This window comes from Cetorhinus maximus, chromosome 4 (genome assembly GCF_964194155.1).
Source record: "Cetorhinus maximus chromosome 4, sCetMax3.hap1.1, whole genome shotgun sequence".
In the NCBI taxonomy this organism is placed as follows: Eukaryota; Metazoa; Chordata; class Chondrichthyes; order Lamniformes; family Cetorhinidae; genus Cetorhinus; species Cetorhinus maximus.
Window position 1 is genome coordinate 158,235,267 of NC_135882.1, and position 26,335 is coordinate 158,261,601.

General features: G+C 43.9%; 1 protein-coding gene across 1 annotated transcript in view; it reads left to right on the forward strand.

Annotated features, from left to right (window-relative positions):
- The first annotated feature begins 5,902 nt into the window (after positions 1-5,902).
- mtcl1 (microtubule crosslinking factor 1) overlaps positions 5,903-26,335 on the forward strand; it is a 224,296-nt gene continuing 203,863 nt past the window's right edge. Inside the window, exons 1-3 of the mRNA XM_078541012.1 lie at positions 5,903-7,319; positions 20,007-20,231; positions 24,666-24,824. Coding sequence (XP_078397138.1) covers positions 6,324-7,319; positions 20,007-20,231; positions 24,666-24,824 — 1,380 coding nt within the window. The 5' untranslated portion in view covers positions 5,903-6,323. The remainder of the gene's footprint in view (positions 7,320-20,006; positions 20,232-24,665; positions 24,825-26,335) is intronic.

Sequence of the window (26,335 nt, forward strand, 5' to 3'; positions counted from 1 at the left end):
AGCATGACGCTTCCTGCCTTTTCAGGAAGGCGGCTTCTAGGGGGTGATCGCTATCTGCCAGTGGCAGGTAGACAATTTGATCTATTAAAGATCTTCCCGAGAGTGGATAAACCCCCCCACCACAATGTGGAGTGCATAGATGGAATGATGGCCTCCTGCAGCAGGGCATAGGTTGGGGGCGGGGGGCTGGGGGGTAGGTGAATAGAGAGGTGCATCCTGCAAAGCAACAAGCATGGATCTCCTGCAATTGTGGCCTGCCAGCTGTGGCCACAGTATCTTTTGTTTCAGGTACAAGTCTTTAGAGACACCTTTCCCTGACGGGCCAGCTGCTGAGAGCCTCGGATTTTCCGATTGGCTTTCCTGAGCCCGTTTGGCATCCTTAATTGGATGGGGCTCCTGAAGGTGGCCGCTTAATTGGCTACCTCCTTAAAATCTTTTCCAGGATCTCACCATGGCTACTCTGGGTTCCTGACTGTGGAGGCAGCAGCACAGTGGTAATGTTATCAGAGGACCAGGCTAATGCTTTGGAGACGTGAGTTCAAATCCCACCACAGCATCTAGGGGAATTTCAATTCAATTAATTAATAAGCCTGGAATAAAATGTTACATCTTATTAATAATGACTATAAAACTATCGGATTATCGTATAAACTATCTGGTTCATTAATGCCTGTGAGTGGAGGAAATTCACCATCCTTACCCAGTCTGGCCTACAATTGACTGCACTCTGAAACGACCAAGCAAGCCAATCAGTTAAAGGTGGTTCACCACTACCTACTCAAGGGCATCAAATGCTGGCCTTCACAGTGATGCATAAACATCCCAAGAATAATATAAAACAAATGCAGCCCAATGTTGGGATCAGGAGTCTGGAACTATAGTTCAGCCCGATGAGTGATGTCTGTGCTTCAGCAAGGATGTCCTCACTGAAATCTGCCATGTGCTGCAGTCACAACTGCAACCTGGAGCAGAACGAGGACCATGTTGTCCAGTGGCTGTGAAGTTGACCATGGAGATGTGTTGGTTTCCTTCCAGGGTGGAGCTAGAAATATTTGCAACATCTCGCAGTTTGCCATTCACTGTTGTGCCTATGGACACTCTTTCATTGAGAGCTAACTACATTTCATTTTCCCTTGCATGAGAGAAGCAGGGAGATTGAATGTATAGCTTCACCATGATTACAGACTTCGCCAGAATGCAATGTGATGTTGACTGCATGCAAATCACTTTGCAGGTGCTGTATGTCAACTCTGCCCTATATGTTGAGCAACTCAGCAGCAGAAGCATGAAGGGGGAGCATGTGTGGTTCATGCTGGCTGCACATTGCAATCGTGTTAATTAGCAAGCAGCATGAAGTTGGTGTGCTGCCTGCATCACGTTGAAAGGGTGTGGCTTAATCATGCATCATTGTCCCCACCCATTTAACCCCAACCCCATCCTCTGGCTAGAGTTGGCAACTCTGGTTGGATGTACAACCCCCATATCCCTGTTGTGGATGTGCCAGGTATGTTGAGTGGGCTGGAAACAGCGCAGAAGTCTAGGACCCATTCAACATTTGGAGCAGCAAATGACAGATCAGGGTGACCTTGAAGGCGAACACCAATGGAGCCATCCTCCACCCTCCCTCCAGCTTCGCCATTGGAGGAAGTCAAAGTTGTTTGGTGTACGGGGTTGGGGGTGGGGGGGGCAGTCCTGAGTATGTCGTATCAGCGGCAAGACTGGACTTGTGCCCATTAACTGCAGTGCCACTTTCTGTCGGAACTGCAGGCAGAAGGACATGTAACAAAAGACAGTAAAGAGATCAAGTGCTGCAACCTGTGTGGGGAGGTCAGCCATCTCTACAAGGCCTGCCCAAAACACAGCGCTAGCTACACTCAAATAATCAAAGGAGGAGCAACAAACAATGCTGTCTCAAGCGAGGTTCATGCCCAACAAGAACAAGGAACTTGGTGCACAAGGCAGTGCAAAGGAGGACAAGGCTTGTGAGGGGATGGTGGAAAACGCAACAGAAATTGACCAAACCCTTCCTCCTCCCCTCGAGAAGGAAAAGTCAATGGAAAAGGAAGCAGCAGAACAAGAAGGTGCTGGCAAACTATGAACAGAAAAAAACCTGAAGAAAAAATACAAAAGAAGGGAAAAGCCACTGTCCATGTGAGCAGCAAGAAGAGGCTGATGTCCTAAACTGACACCAGTGCTTGCTCCTCTTCAGATGATGAAGGACAAGGAAGCCGCCACGACAGAAAAAGCGGCAAAGCACCAAGGCAGGAACAGAGTCGAAGGGCCACCAGCCGACAAACAGTGGAGGTGACCAAGGGCCCCGGGAGCACCAGCTGTGGGTTGATGGGAGCAGCAACATGAACAACACACTCCAGTCCCGGGAAAATGAGAGCTATGACGCACCCCAGACCTGGGGATACCGGGAACTGCAACACAACCAACACACCCAGTCCCAGGAAAATTAGAGCAATGGTGCAGGAGCAGCAACGTCCTAGATGAGGGACAGAGTGCAACAACAACCTACTGAGGATAATCCAGACCTCCCTGGGTACACAACTCCTCTGATGTCACCCAGTCGATACAATGCTCCCAAGGTAGAGCAGGACTGTTATCTGAACCCTGCGATTGTGCAAGAGTTGGAAAATGCCACAGGTATGCAGGAACACACCCTGGAATTTGAACTTGGATTTGAATAGACATTTGGACTTTGGGATGGGTAATCTAAAATCTTAAAATGGGTTTAAGAATTGCCTCTATTAACGTGCAAAACATTAAAACCACTTTGCCTTGTATTGCCACCTTTGGTTACCTGGCTAACATCAAATCTGACATGGAGTGTGGGATACCGCACCTCAGCAGCTACAGATGGTGGTCAAGCTGATGGTCCCATGGGCTATCGATCTGGTCAGGAGAGAACAATTCTCTTTCCTCTGGCCTGGGTATCCTGCTGTGGGGAGGCAACTTCACCATCACTGGGCGGTCGCCTCCTCATAGCACATGTAATGTACAAAAATGCTTCCCTAAGACAATTAATGTGTACACCCTGGTTCTGAAGAACGAATGGCTGGCTGTCCTTCAGTAGCTCCCACTGCTGCTGGCCACATCCAGGCTGGTCATTCTGGGTGGTGACTTCACCTTAACATTGATGCAGCTGGACGATCCGACAGCAAACTGAATGCAGCGTCTAGACTCCTGATAGAAATGGTCAAAGATGCGTCTTCAGCAGCCCTGCAGATGGAGTGCAGCGCAGATACACCTGGTTGCTGCCAGATGGGTCCGTCCATTCCAGGTTAGTCTTCCTCTTTATGTCCCGAGCGTTCACTGTCAGATCCATTGATGTCAAACACGTGTTCTTCTCTGACCACTGCCTCCTACTGGCTAACTGTCAATTACAGGAAGACCAGAAGATTGGCAGGTGGACATGGAAGCTGAACGTGAAACTGTTGACCCCAGAGAACACTGAGTAACTCAAAGGAGATTGCAAAGTTTGGAGAACCATGAAACTCCTCTGAGTCCCGGTCACACTGGTGGGAAGCGATCAAGGAGAACATCAAGAGGTTTTTCATCTTCAAAGGTGTTCAGAAGCCAAGGCAGACACAGCGGGAAATGTCCCGACTCCAGAAAGACATGCAAAATCTGCTCCAGCAGCATTCAATGGGTGTTAATGTCAAGGAGGATCTCCAAGAGGTGTACATGGATGTTGCCATCTTCTGCTCGGATCCACTGTCGGTGCACAAACTGATGAACATCTGTAACTAGTTCAAGCTGGCCTCTGGAGCCAAGGCAAATCACGGCAAGAGTGGGGCCATGTTCTTTGCGAACTGGGATGACTGATCCTTTGTCCCCTTCACTGTCAGGTCTGACTACCTGAAGGTGCTAGGGATAAGGTTCGGAGAGGCTGGGTGTGTGCCAGAAACTGGGAGGAGTGCACAGCCAAGGTGAGGCAGAAACTGGGAATGTGCTAGCAAAGGCCCCTTTCCATTTCAGGTAAGAACTCGGCCATCAGGTGTGAGGTGTTCTCGGTGTTGCTGTATGTGGCATAGGTGTGGCCCATACCCTGATTCTGTGCTGCGGCGGTCACTCGAGCCATCTTCTATTTCACCTGGAGATCAAAGAGGGATTGTGTCCATAGGGACACCATGTCCAAACCTCTGGATAGAGGGGGAGAAACATAACCAACATCGCCCTCATCCTGATGGCCACCTTTGTGTGTGGCTGCATCAAGTTGTATGTAGACCTTCGGTACGCAAACACCAAGTGTCACTGCATGCTGAGGTTCTACCTGACCCCAGTGTTGCAGAGATGGGTCTGGCCATGCTGCCGCGGAACGCTCCAAGTAATTGGACCACCTGTCCCTCGTGGAAGGATTTATACAGAGAAACACCTTTGGCCAGAAGCTCATCAGGCAGTTGTCTGCATGTAACGTCATCGAGGCCCTGAGGGAAAAGGAGATGGTAGATCCTGTCAGATGGTTCCCTGAGCAGACTGTCAAAGTCATTTGGCAGAATGCCTCATCGCCAGAGCTTTCAACCAAGACCTAGCTTAGCTGGTGGTGAGAAGGGCACTCCCCATCAGATCCATCATGCATGCCCAAAGCCACTGCGTCACGTCACACTGCCCTTGAAGTGGCTGCCAGGGGTGGGGGGGGAGAGAGACAGGGCCACACCTCTTTGTGGAATGTGCCCTTGCAAAGAAGGTCTGGAGAGAGATGCAGTGGTTTTTGTTGAGGTTCATCCCGAGCAGCTCCGTGACGCAGTACTCTGTGCTCTATGGGCTGTTCCCCGGGACGCACACTGAGATAAACATCAACTGCAGCTGGAGGATCATCAACTCATTGGTCTTCCAGTGCAAAGAGTTGTCTATGACCAAGTGTTGCAGACTGGCACATTCCAATGTCCAGGACTACGTGCTGAGGGACAAACTAAAGCTTGAGGCAGGGGCCACAAAGGCACAATGGGGAAAGGCCAGCGCATAAGGCCTTTCAACTATGGTACACCTTTCAGCTCTAGAACCCCTCGGACTGTAAGCATGTTCATCACCGTATGTAGTAAATGCAGCTGTGTTGAAACACCTCAGACTGCAACATGACCTATGTATATAATTTGAATATCATTGCACTTCCTCTAAAGACCATTTTGAAATGTTTGTGATGTTATTTTGTTGTAATGAAGCCCCTCAGAGTGCAAAATGATCTATCATTGCACTTTCCTGTTATCACAATTTGAAATGTTTTGTAATGTTCTTTTAGATATTTTATGAATAAAGTATATTTTTTCAAAAAAATCCTCTGGTTGGATGTCTTCCCAGAGGTTGCATTGTGTTATTTTCTACCTTAAAACATAAAAAGAAAGAATTTCATTTAGATAGCGCTTTTCATGACCACAGGATATCTCAAAGTGTCTTACAGCCAATGAAGTACTTTTGACGCGTCCTCACTGTTGTAATATAGCTGATTTACACACAGCAAACTCCCACAAACAGCAATGGTCAAACAATCTGTCATTGTGATGGTGACTGAGGGATAAGTATTGGCTAGGACAGCAGGAATAATAAACCAGTGTTCAAAGAAAATTATTATTTTTTAAAAATTGGCCTTTAATTCCTAGAAACTTCAGGATAATCCTGGAGGGTTGGCAACCTTGGCTCATTTCAAATTAAGGACAGAAGTCATTCCTGCCCCCAAAAAAGACTAAATATTCAATTTTACGCATATAAACCCGATGCACGTAAAATTTTTTTATGGTTTACACGTACGCATAAGGCTACAACCTGCTGGCTGCATTTACTACACCAATGCTGGCTCCCAGTGCTTGGTTTACAGTGGGGCTGGCTGAGTACACACGCATGCGTTCAGCTACTGGCGTCAGGCGAGGTTGCAGCTTTTTATTATTTCTCAATCAATCAGGTCGGGAGCGGAGGGAAAGAGAGAGAGACAGCAGAGAGAGAGACAGACAGAGAGAGAAGGACAGGCATGGAGGAAACCTAACCCACAGCAGAGCAGGGAGGATGGGAGGCAGAGAATTGCCACATCACAGGCTGGATTGGTGTAAATAAAGAGGGATTAAAAGAAAGGGAGATGGCCACCCATTTGCATTTGCAATTTTCCGGGCAAGTGTGTGCTGGGTTTTAAATACAACTGGATCTGGACGGCCAGCAGACTTCTTGGAGAAAGACACAGAGAGAGAGAGAGAGAGAGGGGGGGGGGAGAAAAATAATCATCATATCTAAGGGAGAAGTGATGCACACAAAACGAGAGAGAGAGGTTGCTGGTGTGTTTTGCAAGGCTGCTCGGTGGGGATTGCAGATTCTTGAGCTGCTCTGCAGGGATGGAGACGGTGAATGAGAGCTCGGAGATTAAGCAGCAGCAGCAGCAGCAGCAATATGTGGAGAAGAAGCGGTTGAACCGGGCTCCCTCCCCGGCCAGACCTTTGAAGGATCTTCACTGCCGGGCTTCTGCTGCCAAGCCCTGCCTGCCATCCAAGTCGGGGGGATTGCCTTCGTCGTCTTCATCCTCCTCGCCGACTCTCTCCCTCTCCAAGCACCACCATCAGCAGCAGCAGCAGCAACAGGTCCCCGGGGTGCTGGCCCCTCAGAACCGGCTGTCCAGACGGAGCAGCGCCCTGGGGGCCAAGGACAAAGCCTCGTCCGCCGGCAAAGCGGGCTCCCCCTCGGCCAAGTCGCCGCTGTCCGCCTCCCACTTCACCAAAAGGGCTTCTTCCAAAGTGCACCAGGAGAAAGGCAAACATCAGCACCACCACCACCACCAGCAGCAGCAGCAGCAGCAGCAGCAACAACAACAGGGAGGCGAGCATCACCACCACCACCACCACCATCACCACCACAAGAACCAGGTGAGGAAAGCCAAGAAATGCCTCCTGATCGAGGCCAGCCCCGGGGCAGCTCCTGCCTCGCTGGCCGGCCTGGGGCTGGCCAAGATCAGCCACACCGACAGCAGCTCCGACCTGTCGGACTGCGCTTCCGAGCCGCTGTCGGACGAGCAGCGCCTGGCCCCGGAGCTGGCCACCACCAGCGACGCCGAGTCCTGCACCGGCTCCAGCGACGCCGAGAGCGGGAGGAAGGGCCGGGAGAACCGGGAGCAGCAGCAGCAGCAACAGCAGGAGGAGCAGGAGCGCCGGTCCCCGGTCAAAGCCGGCAACCCGGCCGACGGGGAACAAGGGCTGAGAACGGGGAAGGCGAGGCACGAGCAGCGGGCGGGCAAAGCCTCCAGCCCGGCTGAGCTGCCGGAGAGCGGAGGGAGGTTGCTGCAGCAGGAGCTGCTGAGAGAGATCGAAGAACTCCGGTCGGAAAATGACTACCTGAAGGTGAGGAAGAGATAGTCCGCCCCGCATAGACATGTTTTCTTTTTGTGTGCACTGCTCTTTATCTCCAACCGGGACTAACTCTTAACTCATCTGATTTCTCGTCCCCTAAGATTTGTCCCCATTTTATTTTCCTGCCCAATTTTTTTTTGTGTGTCACTCAGAATCCCTCATTCATCCTTCCCTTCATTAGGCTGTAAATTCTGTCACTAACATCCCCCAATTGATGATTTCCCCCCCTCACGATTTTAATTTTAACCCCCTAATTTTTATGAAGATCACCCTCATCGATGATCTCCAATTATGATTTCCATGTTAGTCTCTTCATTATTTGGTCACTAACATCCCCCAATTGATGATTTTTCCCCCCCTCACGATTTGATTATGATTTTAATTTTAACCCCCCCAATTTTATTTGAAGATCACCCTCATCGATGATCTCCAATTATAATTTCCATGTTAGTCACTCCCTTCATTATTTAGTCACTAACATTTATGATTAACACCACCCCCCCCCACCCACCTCCCTCCAATTTGATTTAAATATGGGTGCCCCCCCATTATTTTACAATAATGTGTTTAGTGCATGACTTGCCATCTGTAAAGTAAATGTCAGGAAAGTATTTCTTATCGGCTCAGTTGTAGCTGGGGGGGTTGAAGTAGAGTTTGCAGCAGCGCACGGCGCACTCCAGTCGGCGCTTCTGGACACTGTTTATTTTTAACGCTGTGGGATCTTGTTTCAAACAGTCCCATCCATCCTGTCACATTGCACGGATTCAAAATTAGCCAACGGGAGATGTCTGGCGGAGGGGGGTTGTGGTCGTGGGGAGGGTGGGGTTGCTGACTTTGAGAAGAGGGCGTCAGAGGGAGCTCTGGTTGGATAAGCGCTGCCGTTTAAGTTTTGTGACTGGCTTCTTGAAAAGATGCCGGTTGCCCGATGGATAAATAAGCATTTCGTTTTTGGTTGGTCGGGTTTGGGTGGGGGTGGGAAAGTAGTGTAGTTTTGTGGGGATGAGCATTTTTTGAATGTTGGAACGAGTGTGCGCGCACACACACACATATGCGTTAGCGGAGCATCCCCTGTGTGAACAGCAAAGGATGCCTTTGATTGTTGGGCGCAAGGAAAGTAACCCATCACACACACACACACACACATACATACATACAAGAACCCAGCCATTATAACGGACCCAGGTTTTGCCGTCAAAAGGGTGAGGCTAATGGTCCTCCCTGTTATTTACCAATTCAGGCGAGGGGCAGAAACGGGGTTTAACTCAAAAATCCAAATGTTGTTGCCCAGGTTGTGCCCCTGTGCCGTGGGCCTCACGGCAGCTCAATGTCTGCCTCAACGTTGAAATGCATTGAATGGCGTGAAGTTGCTCAATTTGCATGGTCAATCTGAACAGAAAGTTTGTCAAATCTTTTTCAAACCTAAGTGCCTTTTACTGATTACTCATTATTGCCAGTTGTGTTAACTACTACCAGTATGGGGTCTTATTCCTTCAACTTTTAATTGTAGTTAGAGTTGCTTTTAAAAATGATTTTTAAAAAAAACTTTTACTTTCTGTCTTTTCTCTCTCTCTTGCAGTCATTCTCTCTCTCTCTCTATTTTTCGTTAGTACCTGGTTTGCCATTGCATTCACCAATTTCATTTACATTTCCATCTCAGTCTTTCCACTTTTTTTTCTCAATGCTTCAATCTGATTGGCCCAGGAGATACACCGTTATTAGCTCTGGTCACTCAGATTGCAAATGTCCAGTTTCTCTCACCGTGATGTTATCAGTTCACATGTTGAGCAACTTATTGCACGAAAAATTTAAAAATCTAAACGTGCAAAGATAGGTCTAACTAGCGGCAGAAGCCATTAGATGCCCTGCTGCAGATTTGACCCAGTAATGATAAAAAAGAAAATTACATGGAGTGTCTGGGTGATGTATATCACTGCTGACAAAGTGACAGTTTGCTACAAGTCAGTTAATGTCCTAAGTCTGTGTTCCTTATTAGCCAGCTGGGGCCGTGGTAATAACACACTCACATTGCCAGATAATAACAACTGCCTTTGCATTATCTGTATGTATTGCCGTACAATGCACTCAGCCTGCAGATCCTTTCTAATAGTATTCTGGCTAGATGACTGATCCCCCCACAAAGCTGTTACAACAAAAGCTTATTCATATTCCGCTAGGATCATTTACATATTCTTTGTTATAGAGATGGCAGGAGATATTGCTCCCCATTTTTACACTGGAACGTGAAACCACCATTTGTGGACACACTGCATGTATCAAACTAAATCAGGCTTGATCAGAACAGACCCAGTTCATAATCAGCATTGCATTGTTTAAATTTCTTGTATATAAACAAATTTCAAATGGACAGTTGAGTAGTTCTATTAAAACCAGACCACTTAATTCTTGTTTGCTTGCAGTATTGGTTTGCAGTACTAGATTGGGATCTAAAAATAACTTTCAAATACATTTTCAAAAAGTAACTTTTCTGTAGCCAGTGACTGGATTCCAAATTTTACTGGAGTGATGTATTCAGCATAGAGTTTTGCTGCACACACATTTTGTGTGTTTAACTACATATGCTGAATGTTTATTTATGTACTATAATATGTACCAGAATTTGTCCATGTAACTGCATAGGCGTATAGATAGCATAGCTAGACATATAATTACATGTATAATGGATATAATTACATAAAGCATGATTCTTGATTCCTGAATCAAGTGCATAGGCCACGATACACACTTTCACTGAATGACTACCCAGTTGCCTGAAGACTGTGTAATATATATGTAATAATTAGTGCGGTGATATCATTAGGTTTATATAGTGCATCAGATCCAGTACTCTATGAAAAGATTGAATTTTGATCAATATGCTTTAATGTTGCACCAGTAATCTTGTGTGATATTTTCAATTTATCACCTCAAATTACACCCATTACGAGTGACTGACCTACAATCAGCAAACTTTATCATGGTATTTTTCACTGTTCAAGTGGGCATTTCCCTCCCCAATCATTTCCCTTATCTGAAATCATGACAACATTGAGGAAGACTGTATATAGATAGTTGTTCAATGTGAGCTTTATTCCAGAAGGAAAATATAGTGGATAATTTGAAAATATAGTGGATAATTTTAGGGGAACTCTTCATGATTATTCTATCAATTAATTTTGTTGCTGGTTTCTGAACAATATAAAGTTCACTTACATTTTAGCAATGAAGCTGATGTAGCACAAGCAATTTATATTAATAACTTAGATGAAGAGACCAAGAGTTTTGAATCTAGGTTTGCTGACAACAGAAAGCTTGGTGAGAATGTAAGTTGTGAGGAGGACACAAAGAGGCTGCAAAAAATGTGGACAGGTTAAGTGAATGGGCGACAAAGTGGCAGATGGAGTATAATATGCAGAAGTGTGAGATTATTTATTTTGGTAGTAAGAAGAGAAAGTATATTTTTTAAAAGGCATCAGACTTCTAAATGTTGATGTTCAGAGAGACTTGGGTGTAGCCGTGCAAGGGACGCTGAAAGTTAGCATAGAGATAGAGCAAGCAATTAGGAAAGCAAATGTCATGTTGACCTTTATTACAAGACAATTGAAGTACAGAAGTGACGAAGTCTTGCGTACAGGGCTTTGATGAGATCACATTTGGAATACTATGTGCAGCTTTGGTCTCCATATTTAAAGAAAGAAGAGATTTACCAGGATGCTGCCTGGGTGGGAGGGTCTGAGCTATGAGGAAAGATTGGACAGGCTGAGGTTATTCTCCTTGGAGCAATGAAGGTTGAGGGGGGACCTGATAGAGGTGCATAAGATTATGAGGGGCATAGATAGAGTGGATAAGAAGGCACTTTTTCCATTAGTAGAGGGGTCAATAACTAGGCGGTATAGATTTAAGGTAAGAGGTAGAAGGATAAAATGGGAGTTGAGGAGAAATTTTTTCACCCAGAGGGTGGTAGGAGTCTGGAACTCACTGCCTGAAAGGGTGGTTGAGTCAGAAACTCTCATAACACTTAAAAAGTATTTAGATATTCAATTGCGTTGCCATAGCCTCCAGGGCTATAAGCCAAGCACTGGAAAATGGGATTAGTGTAGTCAGACCTTTGTTGATGGTGCAGACATGATGGGCCGAATGGTCTCCTTCTGTGCTGTAAACGTCTATGAGTCTATGAAAGAAATATTTGCACTGGAGGTATTACAGCGAAAGTGCACTAAATTGTGTTCTATGATTAGAGAGTTGTCCTATAATGAGAGGCTTTTTAAAAAATTCATTCATGGTATGTGGGCTTCGTTGGCTGGGCCAGCATTTATTGCCCATCCCTAGTTGCCCTTGAGAAGGTGGTGGTAAGCTGCCTTCTCAGAATAAAAAACAGTCTCTCATCACAGAGAAACCAATATGGTGAACCTTCGCTGTAACACCTCCAATGCAAATATTTCTTTCTTATATGGGCCTATATTCTCTGGCATTCAGAAGAATGAGAGGTATCTCATTGGAACATAGAAGATTCTGAAAGGGCTTGACAGCATAGATACTGAGAGGTCAAGAAGCTTGACACCATTCAGGACAGAGCAGCCTGCTTGATTGGCGCCACATCCACAAACATTCATTCCCTCCACCACCAACGCACAGTAGCAGCAATGTGTACCATCTACAAGATGCACCGCAGGAATTTACCGAGACTCCTTCGACATCACCTTTCAGACCCACGACCACTACCATTTAGAAGGACGAGGGCAGCAGACAGATGGGAACACCACCGCTGGAAATTCCCCTCCAAGTCACTCAACATCATGATTTGGAAATATATCGTTGTTCCTTCATTGTCGCTGGGTCAAAATCCTGGAATTCCCTCCCTAACAGCACTGTGGATGTACCTACACCACATGGACTGCAGTGGTTCAAGAAGACAGCTCACCACCACCTTCTCAAGGGCAACTAGGGATGAGCAATAAATGCTGGCCCAGCCAGCGAAGCCCACATCCCATGAATGAATAAACGAAAAGGTTGATTCCCCTGGCTGGGAATCTGGAACACAGATGGCATGGTCTCAGGATTAGGTCAGTTGATCAGTTAGGACTGAGATGAGGAGAAACCTCTTCATTAAAAGCGTTGTGAATCTTTGGAATTCTTTACCCCAGAGGGTTGTGGATGCTCCATCGATAAATTTCTAATTAAAGCTAAGATAGGCAGATTTTTGGTCTCTTAGGAAATCAAGGGATATGGGGAGCAGACAGGAAAGTGGAGTTGAGACAGACCATCGGCTGTGATTGTATTGAATGGTGAAGCAGGCTCGAGGAGCAGTATGGTCTACTCCTGTTGCTGTTTCTTATGTTCTTATATCCTAGGCCAGCCTACTGTGCACATCAGTTAACTGGCAATCATTAATGGGGATTGGTGATGGAGTGTTTGTGACTGTTTATTACGGAGGAACTGGAGAGATTTGTTTCATTTGGCTACTTTGGCGGTTTTACACTTTTGCCATGGAGTTAATTAAAAATACAAGGACAAACAGTTCCCTTTTGCAAGCATGAGAATGTTTGGCTTTTGTTTGGGGTCAGCTACAGAGCAAAAGGTTTGGTGTTTGTGGTATTGAGACACCAGAATAAGTTTATGTGGTTACAGCTGATGCTCGTATAATGCCGACATGTCCAGTGGACAACTGTTTGGTTCTCTTTTTCCCCCCAACTGCTGACTATTTTTGGGGAAGTTATTCCAGTCAGGTTGCTAATTTCGTATTGGAGCAATAAATTCTGCAATGTGGATCTTCATCATGTCACATGAGCCACATAGGTTGTATGAAGAGAGTTGAGTTTGCAAATGGTTAATATGGTTAATACTACATTACTACATGTGCTACTTTCACATAGGTGTTAATGGTAATAAATTGAACTGGTCAATGTATGTGCAACAAAAAACTCACAGAGGAATGTAGCATGAGCAAGTTGAGAATTTCTGTATGAAGTTCACCGATTGGAATTTCTGCCTTTCCAAGTGAATCAGTTCCTTTCTGCTACTGTATTTATGTACAAATTAATTTCATATTTTTATTCTGACCTTTAAATTCATGGAAGCGCTTTGACTTTCCTGTCTTTCTATGCTTGACAGTGCTTGGAAAGTTGCTGGCTTTATTCTTCACTATCCCACAGTTCTGGCTGTGTTTTATATGCACTCCCACTGGACTATGCAGCAGCCCCCCGTAAATCACCTACACGTATCAGGGAATAACTTCACAAGATCATTGAAATGATATAGCACGAAAGGAGGCCATTCAGCTCATGGTACCTGCAGCGACTCTCAGCTGTTCCATTAGTCCCATTCCTCTGCCCTCTCCTCATAGTCCTGCAATGTATTTTCCCTCCAAGTATTTATCCAATTCCCTTTGAAAGTTACTATTGAATCTACTTCCACAACCCTTTCGGGTAGTGCATTCCAGGTTATAATTCGCTGTGTAAAAAAGATTCTCCATATTTCACCTCTGATTCTTTTGGTATTTGCCTTAAAGCTGTGTCCTTAGGCGACTGACCTGACTGGCAGTGGATACAGTTTTTTTTAATACTATAATTTGTACTATAAACTTCAGAATTGACAAAATAATTAGAAAGCAGGTGCAGAATTTGAAGTAAAACTTTTTATTTAGGTCAGTTGGCCACATTTTCATACAGTATTCCAAACAGAGTTTAAGTAACATTTTGTACAGGTTTAAAATGACCCATTCTAATTTACAGTCTATAAAATGAAACCCAGAACCAGGGCTAGGATTTTAGGGTCCCTCACACCCGAAAGGATATTACGGCCCTACGGAACTGAATGGAAATTTAAATGGCTCGTCGCACCCGTTGCCAAGGTGGGGAGAGACACACCATAGCGGGGCCATGAAATCCTGGTCCAGATCAGCCTTTTTGATAATAGCTGCAGATTCACCCGATGCCCATAATCACACCCATATCTGTTTCTGTTTCTCATTGGTTGTGGTATAGTTGAGAAAGAGGAAGTATAAAGGGCTCATTCTCTGATTGCGGGATTGTGACAAATCGAAAGTTCACCAGCCATTTTGAAAAAAATGATCAGTAGGCTGTTGAGCTTGTTAAAGAGGCAATTGACTGCAATTTTATGTTGCCCAGTCCATTTTTTGGTAGTTGCATAGGAAAAATGCTAGAGTGATTTACGCTAGGCATTAGGGGGCGGCACCTGCCTGGACCACAGGGTGCACCTGTCCCTGGATAGCTGGCCTCCTCTGTCTCCTCCTCATTTCCTCCTCACTGGAGGAGCCTCCTCCATGGAGATTGTGCAGGCAGGTGATGGACCTGCCGCTGAACAAGGACATGCAGAAGAGAGACAACAGTGGCAAGTCTGTGGTAGGCGAAGACACTATCCTGCACAGAGAGTCTACAGGTAAAAGGATGAATTACCTTCAGCTCTCAGAAGGCCAGTGTCTTTGCACAAGCCAGAGACGTTTGCGTCATATCTTAAGCTTCGGCTCACCATTGCATAAAGGAAGTAATGGATCCGATGTTTAGGTGAGCAAATGACTTCATCTCACTCACTACTAATGACGTTAGTCAAACTGAGAGAGCCAGATACTCCCCATGCATTGCTGGATACCCCAAAGATAGATTGCATGCATGTGGCTATCAATGCTCCATCGGGCCAGCCAAGGACATTTGTCAAGCGTAAAGATTTTCATTCCAGTGTTCAAGGTATGTGTGACCATCACCATGCAGCTGTGTGCCCACTATCCTGAGAGTAGTTCAAATTGTGAACACTGAGATAGGTAGATCATTGTTAGATAAGAGCATAAAAGGGTAGAAGACAAAGGTGTATACATGGAATTGATCAAAATTAATTAACAGAACAGGCTCAAGAGTCTGAATGGCCTACACCTGTACTTTTATTGCCTAAATATTCTTTTATTTCCATTCCCAATATGCAAAACCTAGCCTTTATCTACTGTTATGATTTCCATGGAGACCAATACTTTAAAAAAGATTTAAAACTTGCAGTTAATTTCTGAAAGAATGACGTGTAAAAAATTTACATTTAAAAACTTTTACTGTAACAATTGACTAAAAAAAAATTGATCAAACCCTATTTTCCTTTTGTAGGCATCTAATCTCTTCAGCTACAGAAAGGAATGTTTCCCTTTTATACTTAATCACCCACAGCACTCTCCACAGAATTACATTCTTTATAGCAAACAGTCCACAGTTGCTCCCAGCTTACAATGGGCTTGCATTTCTCCATTTCGCCAAGTAGTAACTTCAAGTGACTGCCTCCAGGCCCTTCGCTTAGTTTCTGGAGAGTTTCCTAAATCCACTACTCAGAGTAAAGCCTATCCCAATGATTCTTCCCCACTGGCCATGCCAGGATGAATCTCGTGGAACCCTTAGATAGCTGTGGGGTGCATCTTTTCAAGCAGACAGCATCTCCGTCCCACATCTGGCTGTGGTAGCACACAAAGCCAAGCAACTTTTTCTCTCAGCTGACACCCAGAACAGCTGTCTGTCTGTGATATTCATTGATTTGTGAGAAAGCCTGTAACCTGATCTCAAAAATGGCTTCCTTTACATCCTTCCCCAAGGTGACATGAATCTTATGGGCCTTATATCTAGGTAGAATTGCTAATTAGCTATTCTTGACCCTCAACTATCTTTCATCTTAGAAGTAAATGGACAATTTATAGCACAACTGTTTACAACCCGGTGTTTCCAACACCTTTCTGGGATTTCAGGAGACTTAAAGTCTACCCATTGTAAACTCAGAGACCGCTGTCATTGTTTCCAACTGTAAACACCCTGCGCCGCCTTCTCAGCTTTTTAAAATTTGTCCATGTGATGTGGGCATCACTGGCTAGGCCAACGTTTATTGCAAATCCCCAATTGCCCTTGAGAAGGTGGTGGTGAGTTGCCTTCTTGAACCACTTGCAATAAAAAAAACTAAGCCTTCCTTTGATCTCTAGCAATCAAACCACCTAGGCTTACTGTTAGGCAGTCACACACCATCCTGACTTGGAACTGTATTACTATTCCTTCCCTGTTGCTGGGTCACGACCCTAGAACTCTCTTCCTAACAGCACTGTGGTGTATCGACACCACATGGACCCCAGCAGTTCAAGAAGGTGGCTCGCCACCACCTTCTCAAGGGCAATTAGGGATGTGCAATAGCAATACCCATATCCCATGAAAGAATAAAAAAAAAACATGGGCATTGCTGGCTCACAAGCTGCCCTGGTGTACTACAAACAACAATGGAATAGTGCCCTGTTGAGGGGGTGGTTGGCGCATCTCCCAGAGAGTAGGAAGTTCCGTCCCTTAGCTCGAATTTCTGTGTCCGGATTGGCTGGGGGCTAATGGAGTGTTTTTAGTAGGTGCAGTCAGATTTATGGCAGATTTAGCTGTTGATGTGTTATACTGGGGATCCTTCCGCTGTTGGATCAGCGAGTCCAGCAGCAGCTGATCTTAGGAGCAAGATCAGTGGAGGTTAGTGATTCAGAAAGGAATGATGGGGGATGTAAAAGTGCATGTATTCAGAACTCAAGAGTATCAATCAACAGCAGCGTAATTTGCATCATCTGTTTGCTTCCATTACCCTCTGGGTTGTGGGGGATGGGCCTGTTTTGTGGTGAAGAATTGAGGACCCACTCTGTAACACAAGAGAAACCCTTTCTTTATATAACATTTCTGAAATGGAAAATTACCTGACAAATATCTCATAAACTGAAGCAAACCTATTGCACAATAATTTCCCCGTGGATGGGAAGTGACCTTGTGAAGAATATTGTGTTTTGAGACTGCAGCACAGATTCCATAGTTAGTTAGTGACTGATATGGGAGGTCTGCAGCTGGTTGCTTTATCCCCGAGAAAATGGGCAGTTCATCTTCTTGATTTCTTCTACTGTGTATGACGAGCGTTACTTTAGGTTCAGAGTATTTCCCCTCCCACACCTCTACCAGATAATAGTGCTCCCTTTTAAAGAGAATCCTGGAGAAAACCAAATTTAATGGACTCGATGTTCAATGGTTCAAACCCTAAATCTAGCCATCAGCTTTACTGTCGAACTGACGGTGGTTCCTCTCGTCAAATAAAACACTTATGGATCACTTATAAATAGGAGGGTGTGGCTGAGATTCAGCCCCTAACATCTTATTAGCAGTGGGGGAGTAACATAAATCTGGCAAGAACACAAAAGAAAAATAGCCAGAGTTTAACTTTTTAAACAAAAACATTTAGAAGTTACTAAGGAGTCCCGCACTGTTTGGAATTGTAAGAGGCTACTTCAGTCATGTAGCCTTGCAGTCTCACAAATGGTGTCCCCTGAATGAACACACATGTCAGGAACATCACCAAGGAGCAAAAATAGTTTGGAAGAGTGTTAATTTGTTTGAAATAAAAGTACAACTAACAATCGTAACAATAGAATAGAGAGCTGGGACAGAAGTTTAATCGAATCAAAAAGATTTCGCCACAGACAGCTGTTTTATTGGTAACAGAGAAACAATAACAGAACATGTTGGGACAAGCTCAGCAGGCCAGGTAGCATTTGAGAGAAACTTCTTGTGCTTCTCGATCTACAGATGCTGCTTGAGCTGCTGAGCATTTTCAGCATCTTCTGTTTTTATTTCAATTCTCAGCGTCTGCAGTGTTTTGTCAACCGACTACTCTCATTCTAAATTCCTTGCCCTTTCTTCGTATCCGCGAATGTTTTTTTCTCTTTAATCAAGTGTTTACTTGGGGAAAAAAAATTGTAACTGTGTAATGGAATACTCTCCACTTGAGTGCAGCTCCAACAACACTTAAGGAGCTTGACACCATCCAGGACAAAGCAGCTTGCTTGCTCCTGTCCACCACCTTAAATGTTCACTCCCTCCACCACCGGTGCACAGTGGCAGCAGCCTGTGCCAACTACAAGATGCACTGCTGCAACTTGTCAAGGTTCCTTCGATACCACCTTCCAAACCTGCGACCTTTACCACCTAGAAGGATAATGGCAGTAGACACATGGGAACACCACCATCTGGAAGTTCCCCTCCAGCCACACCCCATCCTGATTTGAAAATATATCACCGTTCTTTCACTGTCGCTGGGTCAAAATCCTGGAACTCCCTCCCTAACAGCACTGTGGGTGTACCTACACCACATGGGCTGTAGCGATTCAAGAAGAGGGTGAGGTGCTCACCATCACCTTCTCCAGGGCAACTAGGGAGGGACAATAAATGTTTGCATTGCAAGTAAATGGGATTAGGTAGGTAGGTCAGGTGTTTCTCATGTGTTGGTGCAGACTCGATGGGCCAAAGGGCCTCTTCTGCACTGTGATTCTGTGAAGTGATGCTCAGATCCCATGAAGGATAACATTTTGTATAAATTCCTGTGTATGTGCGGGTGAGGAACTTTCCCTGCTGTCTGAACATATCGGAAAACCATAGGTTTGCTGCCCGCACTTTTCTTTCCATTAATGTCTTATATTTCCGATATGTGTGCTGGTAGTGGGAGAGATTCCTTCATCTATGGCTCATGTTGGAAAACTCTCACACTGATTACCTCTTACAAATGTTTGTGTCCGATTCACATGTTGCAAGTTCTTAACTTCAGATATGAGTGAAGTCAGGTAATATTTTACCAAGCACAGGTAGTGGTTTGTGAAAGTGCAAAACACAGATTTAAAGTAACCCCTGTTAAACTACTTTGAAAAGAGATATTAAAGGCTTGGTCCACAGACTGGAATGGAACAGTTCAATTGAAGAACTGTCCATTCACCTTTGAAGCCTGGATTGCTGTTTAAAGTGCTCTAAAGTAATGGAGCTTGGTCATCATCTGTGCTGGCCAAAATGCTCAAATTTAAAACTCAATCACTTTGGCCCACATGATTGCCAAATTGGGAATCCTACACCATACGAGCATGACTGGTGTGTGAGATGGTAATGGCACATTGATGAAGTGATGGCTGTTCCTTTGGGGTTGAGATTAATACCGGAACTGTTGGGACAGAATAGAGAGAGCTTAACTCTGCAGCTGGCCCCTGCAGATGTGTGTAAAGAGAGAAAAAAAAACTTCCATCATTCTCCCAGCACGGAAACCTCTCATGTTAACAAGGTTCACTCAAAACAAAATTAAACTAGAAACAAAGTATCTTTTGCTAAAAAAGATTTTTTACAATACAAGTGGAAAATGTGAGATTTGTGAAATCAAACCTTTATTTTCACATTGTTTTGTCTCCTCAAGAGAGTAAATTTTCCCCTACTCCTCACTTTTCTTTTTCTTTGCCAGGCCTGAAGCTTGTATTCTTGAGGGCAGGTGCCCCATCTGCTTCCAATGCCCCAGCTGCCAGGAGATGCCAGCTGTGACTCTCTTGTCCAATTATTCCTCAGCTGGAAGACACTGCAGCATTCCCACATTAGATGATTCAGATCAGAAATGGGGGAGAGTGAGGCTCAACTCAACATCCTACCCCTCTCAGGCAAACTGATCCCAACCGCCCCCACCCACTTATTGAGGTTGCCACGCCAGCACTCGTGCCATCCCACTGCGCACGGGAATCAATTATCTTAATCGCACATGTGCAGGCTGTATGCAGCTCTTTCACATTTTGTTCATTGTTAATGAGACATTAGAAAGAAGACTACAGAGAATGTTGTGGCTAAACTGCTGTTAATTAGTGCTGTGTGCATGTTTAATGCCCAGGATGAGCTGGACGAGCTCCGGTCAGAAATGGAAGAAATGCGGGACAGCTATCTGGAGGAGGATGTATATCAGCTGCAGGAACTCCGCAGAGAGTTAGATCGTGCCAACAAAAACTGTCGGATACTGCAGTACCGACTCAGGAAAGCTGAACAGAAGAGCTTGAAAGTTGCTCAGACTGGCCAGGTTGACGGCGAGCTGTTAAGAAATCTGGAACAAGATTTGAAGGTAAGGTGGATCCTTTGACATGCTGTGCCTTGTTCTAATGTTACGATCCCTAATGGGAACCATAAACCAAAAATAACCAAATTTATCAAACAACCCCCAGATGAAGAAATGACCAAGAAAATTTCACTTTTTGTAACTTTTACTTTAACATGAATAAGAACCAATGGAAATTAAATATGAATTAACAGCAAATTATACTTGATAATTAAAAAAAAGGATAAATTTCACTTTAAATAGTTGATACAACAAATATACATCTCATACAACCACAAGCATCCGAATCACTCCCTGCAAAATGTGGCACCATGTGCAATCTCAGAGTCTTGCCAACTTGGCCTCTAGTACATAGGATCTCTCACTTTTCCTGTCAATCAATTTGGCCCTCAAGTCACGTTCACCGGCATCTGTATTCCATTCGAGATCTCCAGATATGGTTAACACCAACAAAGCACATGTCTATGAATCTTCTCTCACTGGGGTCACATTAGTCCCGATGGCATAGCTTTCCAGAGTTCCTCAACCGACAAACCAATAACACCCTAGTTTATGTTTGGCAATAAAATACCCAGCTCTTTAGCATCTCCAAGCTTTACAGTTTTCCAGGTTTTAGACCTTTTTAGCCAGCTCACACAGTACTTCAAAGAGCACCTTCTCCTTTTCTGCCAAACAGGAAAACTGACCTCTTCCTGAGAGAGATTTGCTTCCTCTCCTCACCACAATTTGGTGTGTGCTTCTTTCTGTCTCTGTCTGTCACTCATCACTCTCTGTGTCTTCATCTGTGTGCTGATTGCTTTCACCCTCTATTTCCTGTCTGTCTTCTCTGTGTCTGGCCACACAGCCTTTTTGTATTCTAATGTCCCCTGTTGGTACTGCTTCCAGGTCAAGGGTTGCCAGGTCACATGGACCAGTATTTCTTATTATCCAAGAATCAAACCCTTTACAATTGTGCAAACTCTTAAAAGTCCTTTTGAAGCATTCTTAAAAATAATACAGATTCCCTAGACATTTTAAAAGAAATGACAAATTTTCCTCACTGCTTCCAGGTCAAGTACCCATGTGAACAAAATGCAGACTTATACTAGATACTGGTGCAGTGCTAGATAAGCTAACACCACAATGTACTTTTGTGAAAAAAAAGGAGCTTTACCCAAGTGCAATTTCTAATTTCTAATTGCCTCTGCCTGTGTCATTTATATGGCAGCTTTGTACCTATCCACACACCAGTTAACTGTGGACTCACAAAATCATTTAGTCTCCCTCACTGGATCCCTGACATACAAACTGCTGTACTCTTGCCAGTTTCATTCATGCTCAGTCACATACACCTTCATTTATTCATCCATACCCGCATATTCATATGAGTCATTCATAAACAATCGTCTTGAAATAAATTGCCACAGCCATTAATGCACATATACTCATCAAAATAGAAAATGTTGGAAATGCACAACAATTTTGCGCACATAATTAAAGAGAAAGATACAATAATGTTTTTGCTGTGAACTGCATCTTTCAGCATTTGCAAGGTTTTCTTTATGTGCCTGTCTGTTATTCATTCATTTCTGCATAGACCTGTTCTGGTGGTGCAGAACAATATCAGTGAATTATTTCTGATCCCAATTCTACTCCTCAAGATAGCAAAACAGAAAATGCTGGAGACGCTCAGCAGCATATTTAGAGTGAACTGACTAGTAGGTGTTTTGAGTTTGCGACTCCTTCGTTAGAATTGAACTGGTTTACACACTTTACTCACCCACTATTTGACCCTGTATTTTGTTTCTGACTGTTCAGGAGAGAAGCAAATAACACATTCCTCACAATTTCTACCACCACAGGAAAAGTGAAAATCTGTCATTCATCAAATTCCCCCCTAAGATGCGTGCATGCACAGCCATGGAGCAATCTGGAATGTTCCGCACATTCACAATTAAAAGTCTGCTCACAACTTTGTAAGTGTGTCAAGAGAAACTTCCAGCATCATAAAGGTCATGACTTTTAAAATGTAAATATCCCATGGTCAAAAAGTAGTGCTCAGAGGAATTTGTAGATGTCCCCTCGTATAAAGAAAATTTAGAGGGAACATTGTCACTCATCCCAACTTGGCAGGGGCGGGGCCGTAAAATGCAGCGAGCCATTCAAAATTCCATTGACTTCGGTGGGATTGGAAGATCCCACTGGCGGGAGGGGCCATAAAATTCTGCCCAATGTCTTCTTAAGTTCTGCCTTTCTGTACAGCATCTCTTTTCCCGCCGAGCCCGCTTTTGTTTCCTATCTCTAGTCTGTTGCCTCCCTTGACTTCTTCATGGCCCTGTGTCCTTGCATCATTGATTCATTACATGGTTTCCCCTACTGTCCCTCTACTGTCCAATACCGATTCTTCTTGTCCCCTATCTGCATTCCTGCCTGTAGCCCTTACCTCAGCCTGGTGATTTTCTGTAGTTGCATTAGCCCTTCAAACATCTGTGTTCCTCAGGTGTACTCAGGCTGCTGAAATAAAAGAAACCATGTGTGTTATTTAAAAATTTTCCACTATCCCTTGGTAAAACATACACATGACACAAGATGCAGCAGAGTTTTGGGAGGAGGGAGTTGCACTTAATAAACAGCTAATGAGCAGTACCTTCACTGGGTTATGTGCATCCACTAGTGGTTCATCTTACATTGAGTCACCTATTGCCATTACTCTATCTGCACATGCACATACTTATTTGTATACAAAAAATTAATGCTTATTACGTACATATTCATGTTTAATCTCCATCATACTTGCATAAAACAATTGGCATTAAAATTGTTTTTGTATTTTCGAAGTTGGCTGACAATCTGGTTTTAAATTATTATTATTCCACTATTATTCCAGGTACTAACAGATTGGAAAAATATCACATTTCCTCCAGCATGCTCTACTATTAAGGTTACAGTAAAACATGGACACCATGAGCTCAAAAGGCTTTTGCTGAAGTGTGAAAATGCTCAGCACTTTTTATGAATGGAATGAAACAGATGAGAGCAATAGTAATGCAACTGAAATATTGGATGACAGAAAGGTGCACACACATCTGTGGACCATTGAGGACCCAATTATGTAATGGGAACTGCTCTGTAAATGTAGTGGTGTGAATGGCATCACTTTACAGAGGGTGAAGTTTGTATTGTTTGATTTTGAAGCCAACTGTAGGGCCTAACTATAAATCCTGCTGCTGACCATTTCATTAGCTGTTGAAGTACTGTTCGACAACTGTTTAGCTAATGAAGCTGTTGAACTCTATAGAATGACTTGGCATCTGAAGTGACAGCTTCCTTTCTGCACTGAGGAGCCTGTGATTATGGGGATCCTTTAGCTTCTTCGTCTAATAAGAAAGAAAGACTCACTGGCTATCGCAAAGTTCTTTACAGCCATTGAAGTACTTTCAAAATATAGTCACTGTTATAATGTAGGAAACGTGGCAGCCAATTTGCACACAACAAGTAGCAACATGATAACGACCAGATAACCTGGTTTTTGCACTGTTGGTTGAGGGATAAATATTGGCCAGGACATCAGAATTAACTTCCTGCTTTTCTTTGAAATACTACTGGGATTTTTTACGTCCACCTTAAAGGACAGGCAAGGCCTTGGTTTAACGCCTCACCCACAAGATGGTACCTCTGACAATCTAGCATTGCATCAGTGCTGCACTGGAGTGTCAACTCTTGATATTTGCGCTTGAGTCCTGTAGTGGGACTTGAACCCACAACCTCTGACTCAGAGGCAAGAGTTATGCTAGCTGAGCCACAGCTATAGGTATGCTAAAGAAAATTGACTTTCAATGGACCAATGTTGGGCTGAATTGCTTTTATGCATTGTTAACTTTTCTTACATTCTTTTCAAATTTTAAATTAGAAATTGTCAAAATTATTACTGTGCGTTCACACGTGTGTGTAGAATTTTTGGTGTGCTCCAACAGAGTGAAGGAAACAAATCCCAACCATTGCGTCAAAGACTGAAACATAAATGAAAATCAATTTGCAGAAATTTTCCTCTCACTAAATAAACACACCGCGAGGAACCCAAAAGGATTACTCACTGTGAAACAAGTACTTGTTTTCCACAACAAAAATATTTTGCTTCAAAATTTTTCCCCCTGCTGTAGGCACTGATCCTTACGGGGATAAGATTCCACATGCATTGTCTTCATATAATTCAACTAAGTGATAATTCTTTCTGTCTGAATCCAGTCAGTAATTTAGCTAAGGAATAATGAGGATACCTGTAATGCCATTACAGCGAACTTAGAACTGAGCATGGATTGAAGTCTGGTTTATATGGCACGGTATCAAGTTATGCATTTCATTTATTTTCAGAGCCTTGAGGGATTATTTTGAAGGATGTTTTTCCAGAGTACACCAACAATTTGAACTGCATTGACTTCGTTGTTCTGCTGTTGCTCCCAGGTTGCCAAAGATGTGTCCGTGCGCCTGCACCATGAGCTGGAGAGCGTTGAGGAAAAACGTGTCAATGTGGAGGATGAAAACGAGTCCCTTCGGCAGAGACTGATCGAAGTAGAAATCTCAAAGCAAACACTGCAGAATGAGCTGGACAGGATCAAAGAGGTAAGCGGAGGGTTTCAGGCATCCCTCCTATTGTACAGTGTTATTTCATGTCGAAGCCACCCTGTTTGTTCTAACTGTTGACATTTGGAAACCCACCAGGTTCATGTTGTAGAACGGAGTCAAAACCTTTGACAGTGACGCAAAAACAGCTTTGCATGCACAAGCCTTTATGCGGTGAAACCATGACTTTTGTTTTGTGCCTGGGGATCTTTCCTCGTGTCAGTGGGTTAGTCTGTACAAATCGGCAATGTGCAAAGCAGACTGCTAGCCTTTACTGGCTGAGTGAACCATCCCACCCTCAATGAGGAAAGTGCTGCCATATGGCAGCTCTTTACATTTGATGCAAGTGGAGCCATGTACCTGGTGTCATGAGAGAAAGGAGCATATCTGAAGCTGATACCATCAGAAACACGTGTGTCATCTCAGTGATACCATAGTGTTACCATCAAAGTCACGTCGCCCCTGCTAGTAGATTTGCAAGATAAATGTAATGTAGTGTTATAGCGTGTTTCAGCATTCCACATGAGAGCACTCTGCTGTGCAGCTCATCAATATGTTTGCAGTGCTTAATCCATGCAGTGTTGTACAAGTCACATTTTAGGCTTGATAATGTTTGGCAACCAAAGAGTAACTTAATGATCAATTATCATTATTTCTTCACAAATGTTAGTGTTATGGAGAGTTATTGTTGTCTTTTTGCACATATTTTGGCTTTGTTTGCTGTCTTTTTGTTTGTTTTTATATTTAAATAGTAAGTCCTAGCATTATCAGGAGGGACTACCTTGGAGGAGTTACTGAGCCCTACACTGAAGGAGCTAAATTATGGGAGCACTTATTGTTAAAGCACCTGAGGTCAATGCCTGTAATTCAACTCCCTCACACTGTGAAGGCTCAGTAAAAAAAAAGTCAGGGAAGACATACAAAATCATATTAATGATAGTGATTCTTTGCAATATTTCAATTCTTAAAAGAAGGTATTGGGGATGTTTGTTCCTTACAATGCTTATCTCTCATCTGCTCTTACAGAATTTAACATCATGATTGAATGGGATAGCCGTTACTTTGTTTGCTTTCATGATTGAAAAGCCTTGGTAAAGGACAAAGACAATCATCTACTGATACTGTTAAGAAAATAACAATTGAAAACTTTGGTCTAGTATATTGATTGTGTTTCTATTTTTTTTTCCTTGATTTTTTCATGGGACATGGGCATCATTGGCAAGGACAGTATTTGTTGCTCATCCCTAATTACCCTTGAATTGAATGGCTTGCTAGGTCATTTCAGAGGGCAATTAAGAGTCAACCACATTGCTATTGGTCTGTTTCTGGAGTCACATGAAGGTGAGGATGGCAGATTTCCTTTCCTAAAGGGCATGGAATTTTAACAACAAGTATGAGACTAGCTCATATTCCAGATTCATTAACTGAATTCAAAATCCACTAGCTGCCATGGCAGGATTTGAACCCACGTCCCCAAAGCCAGGGCCTCGGGATTGCTAGTTTAGTGACAT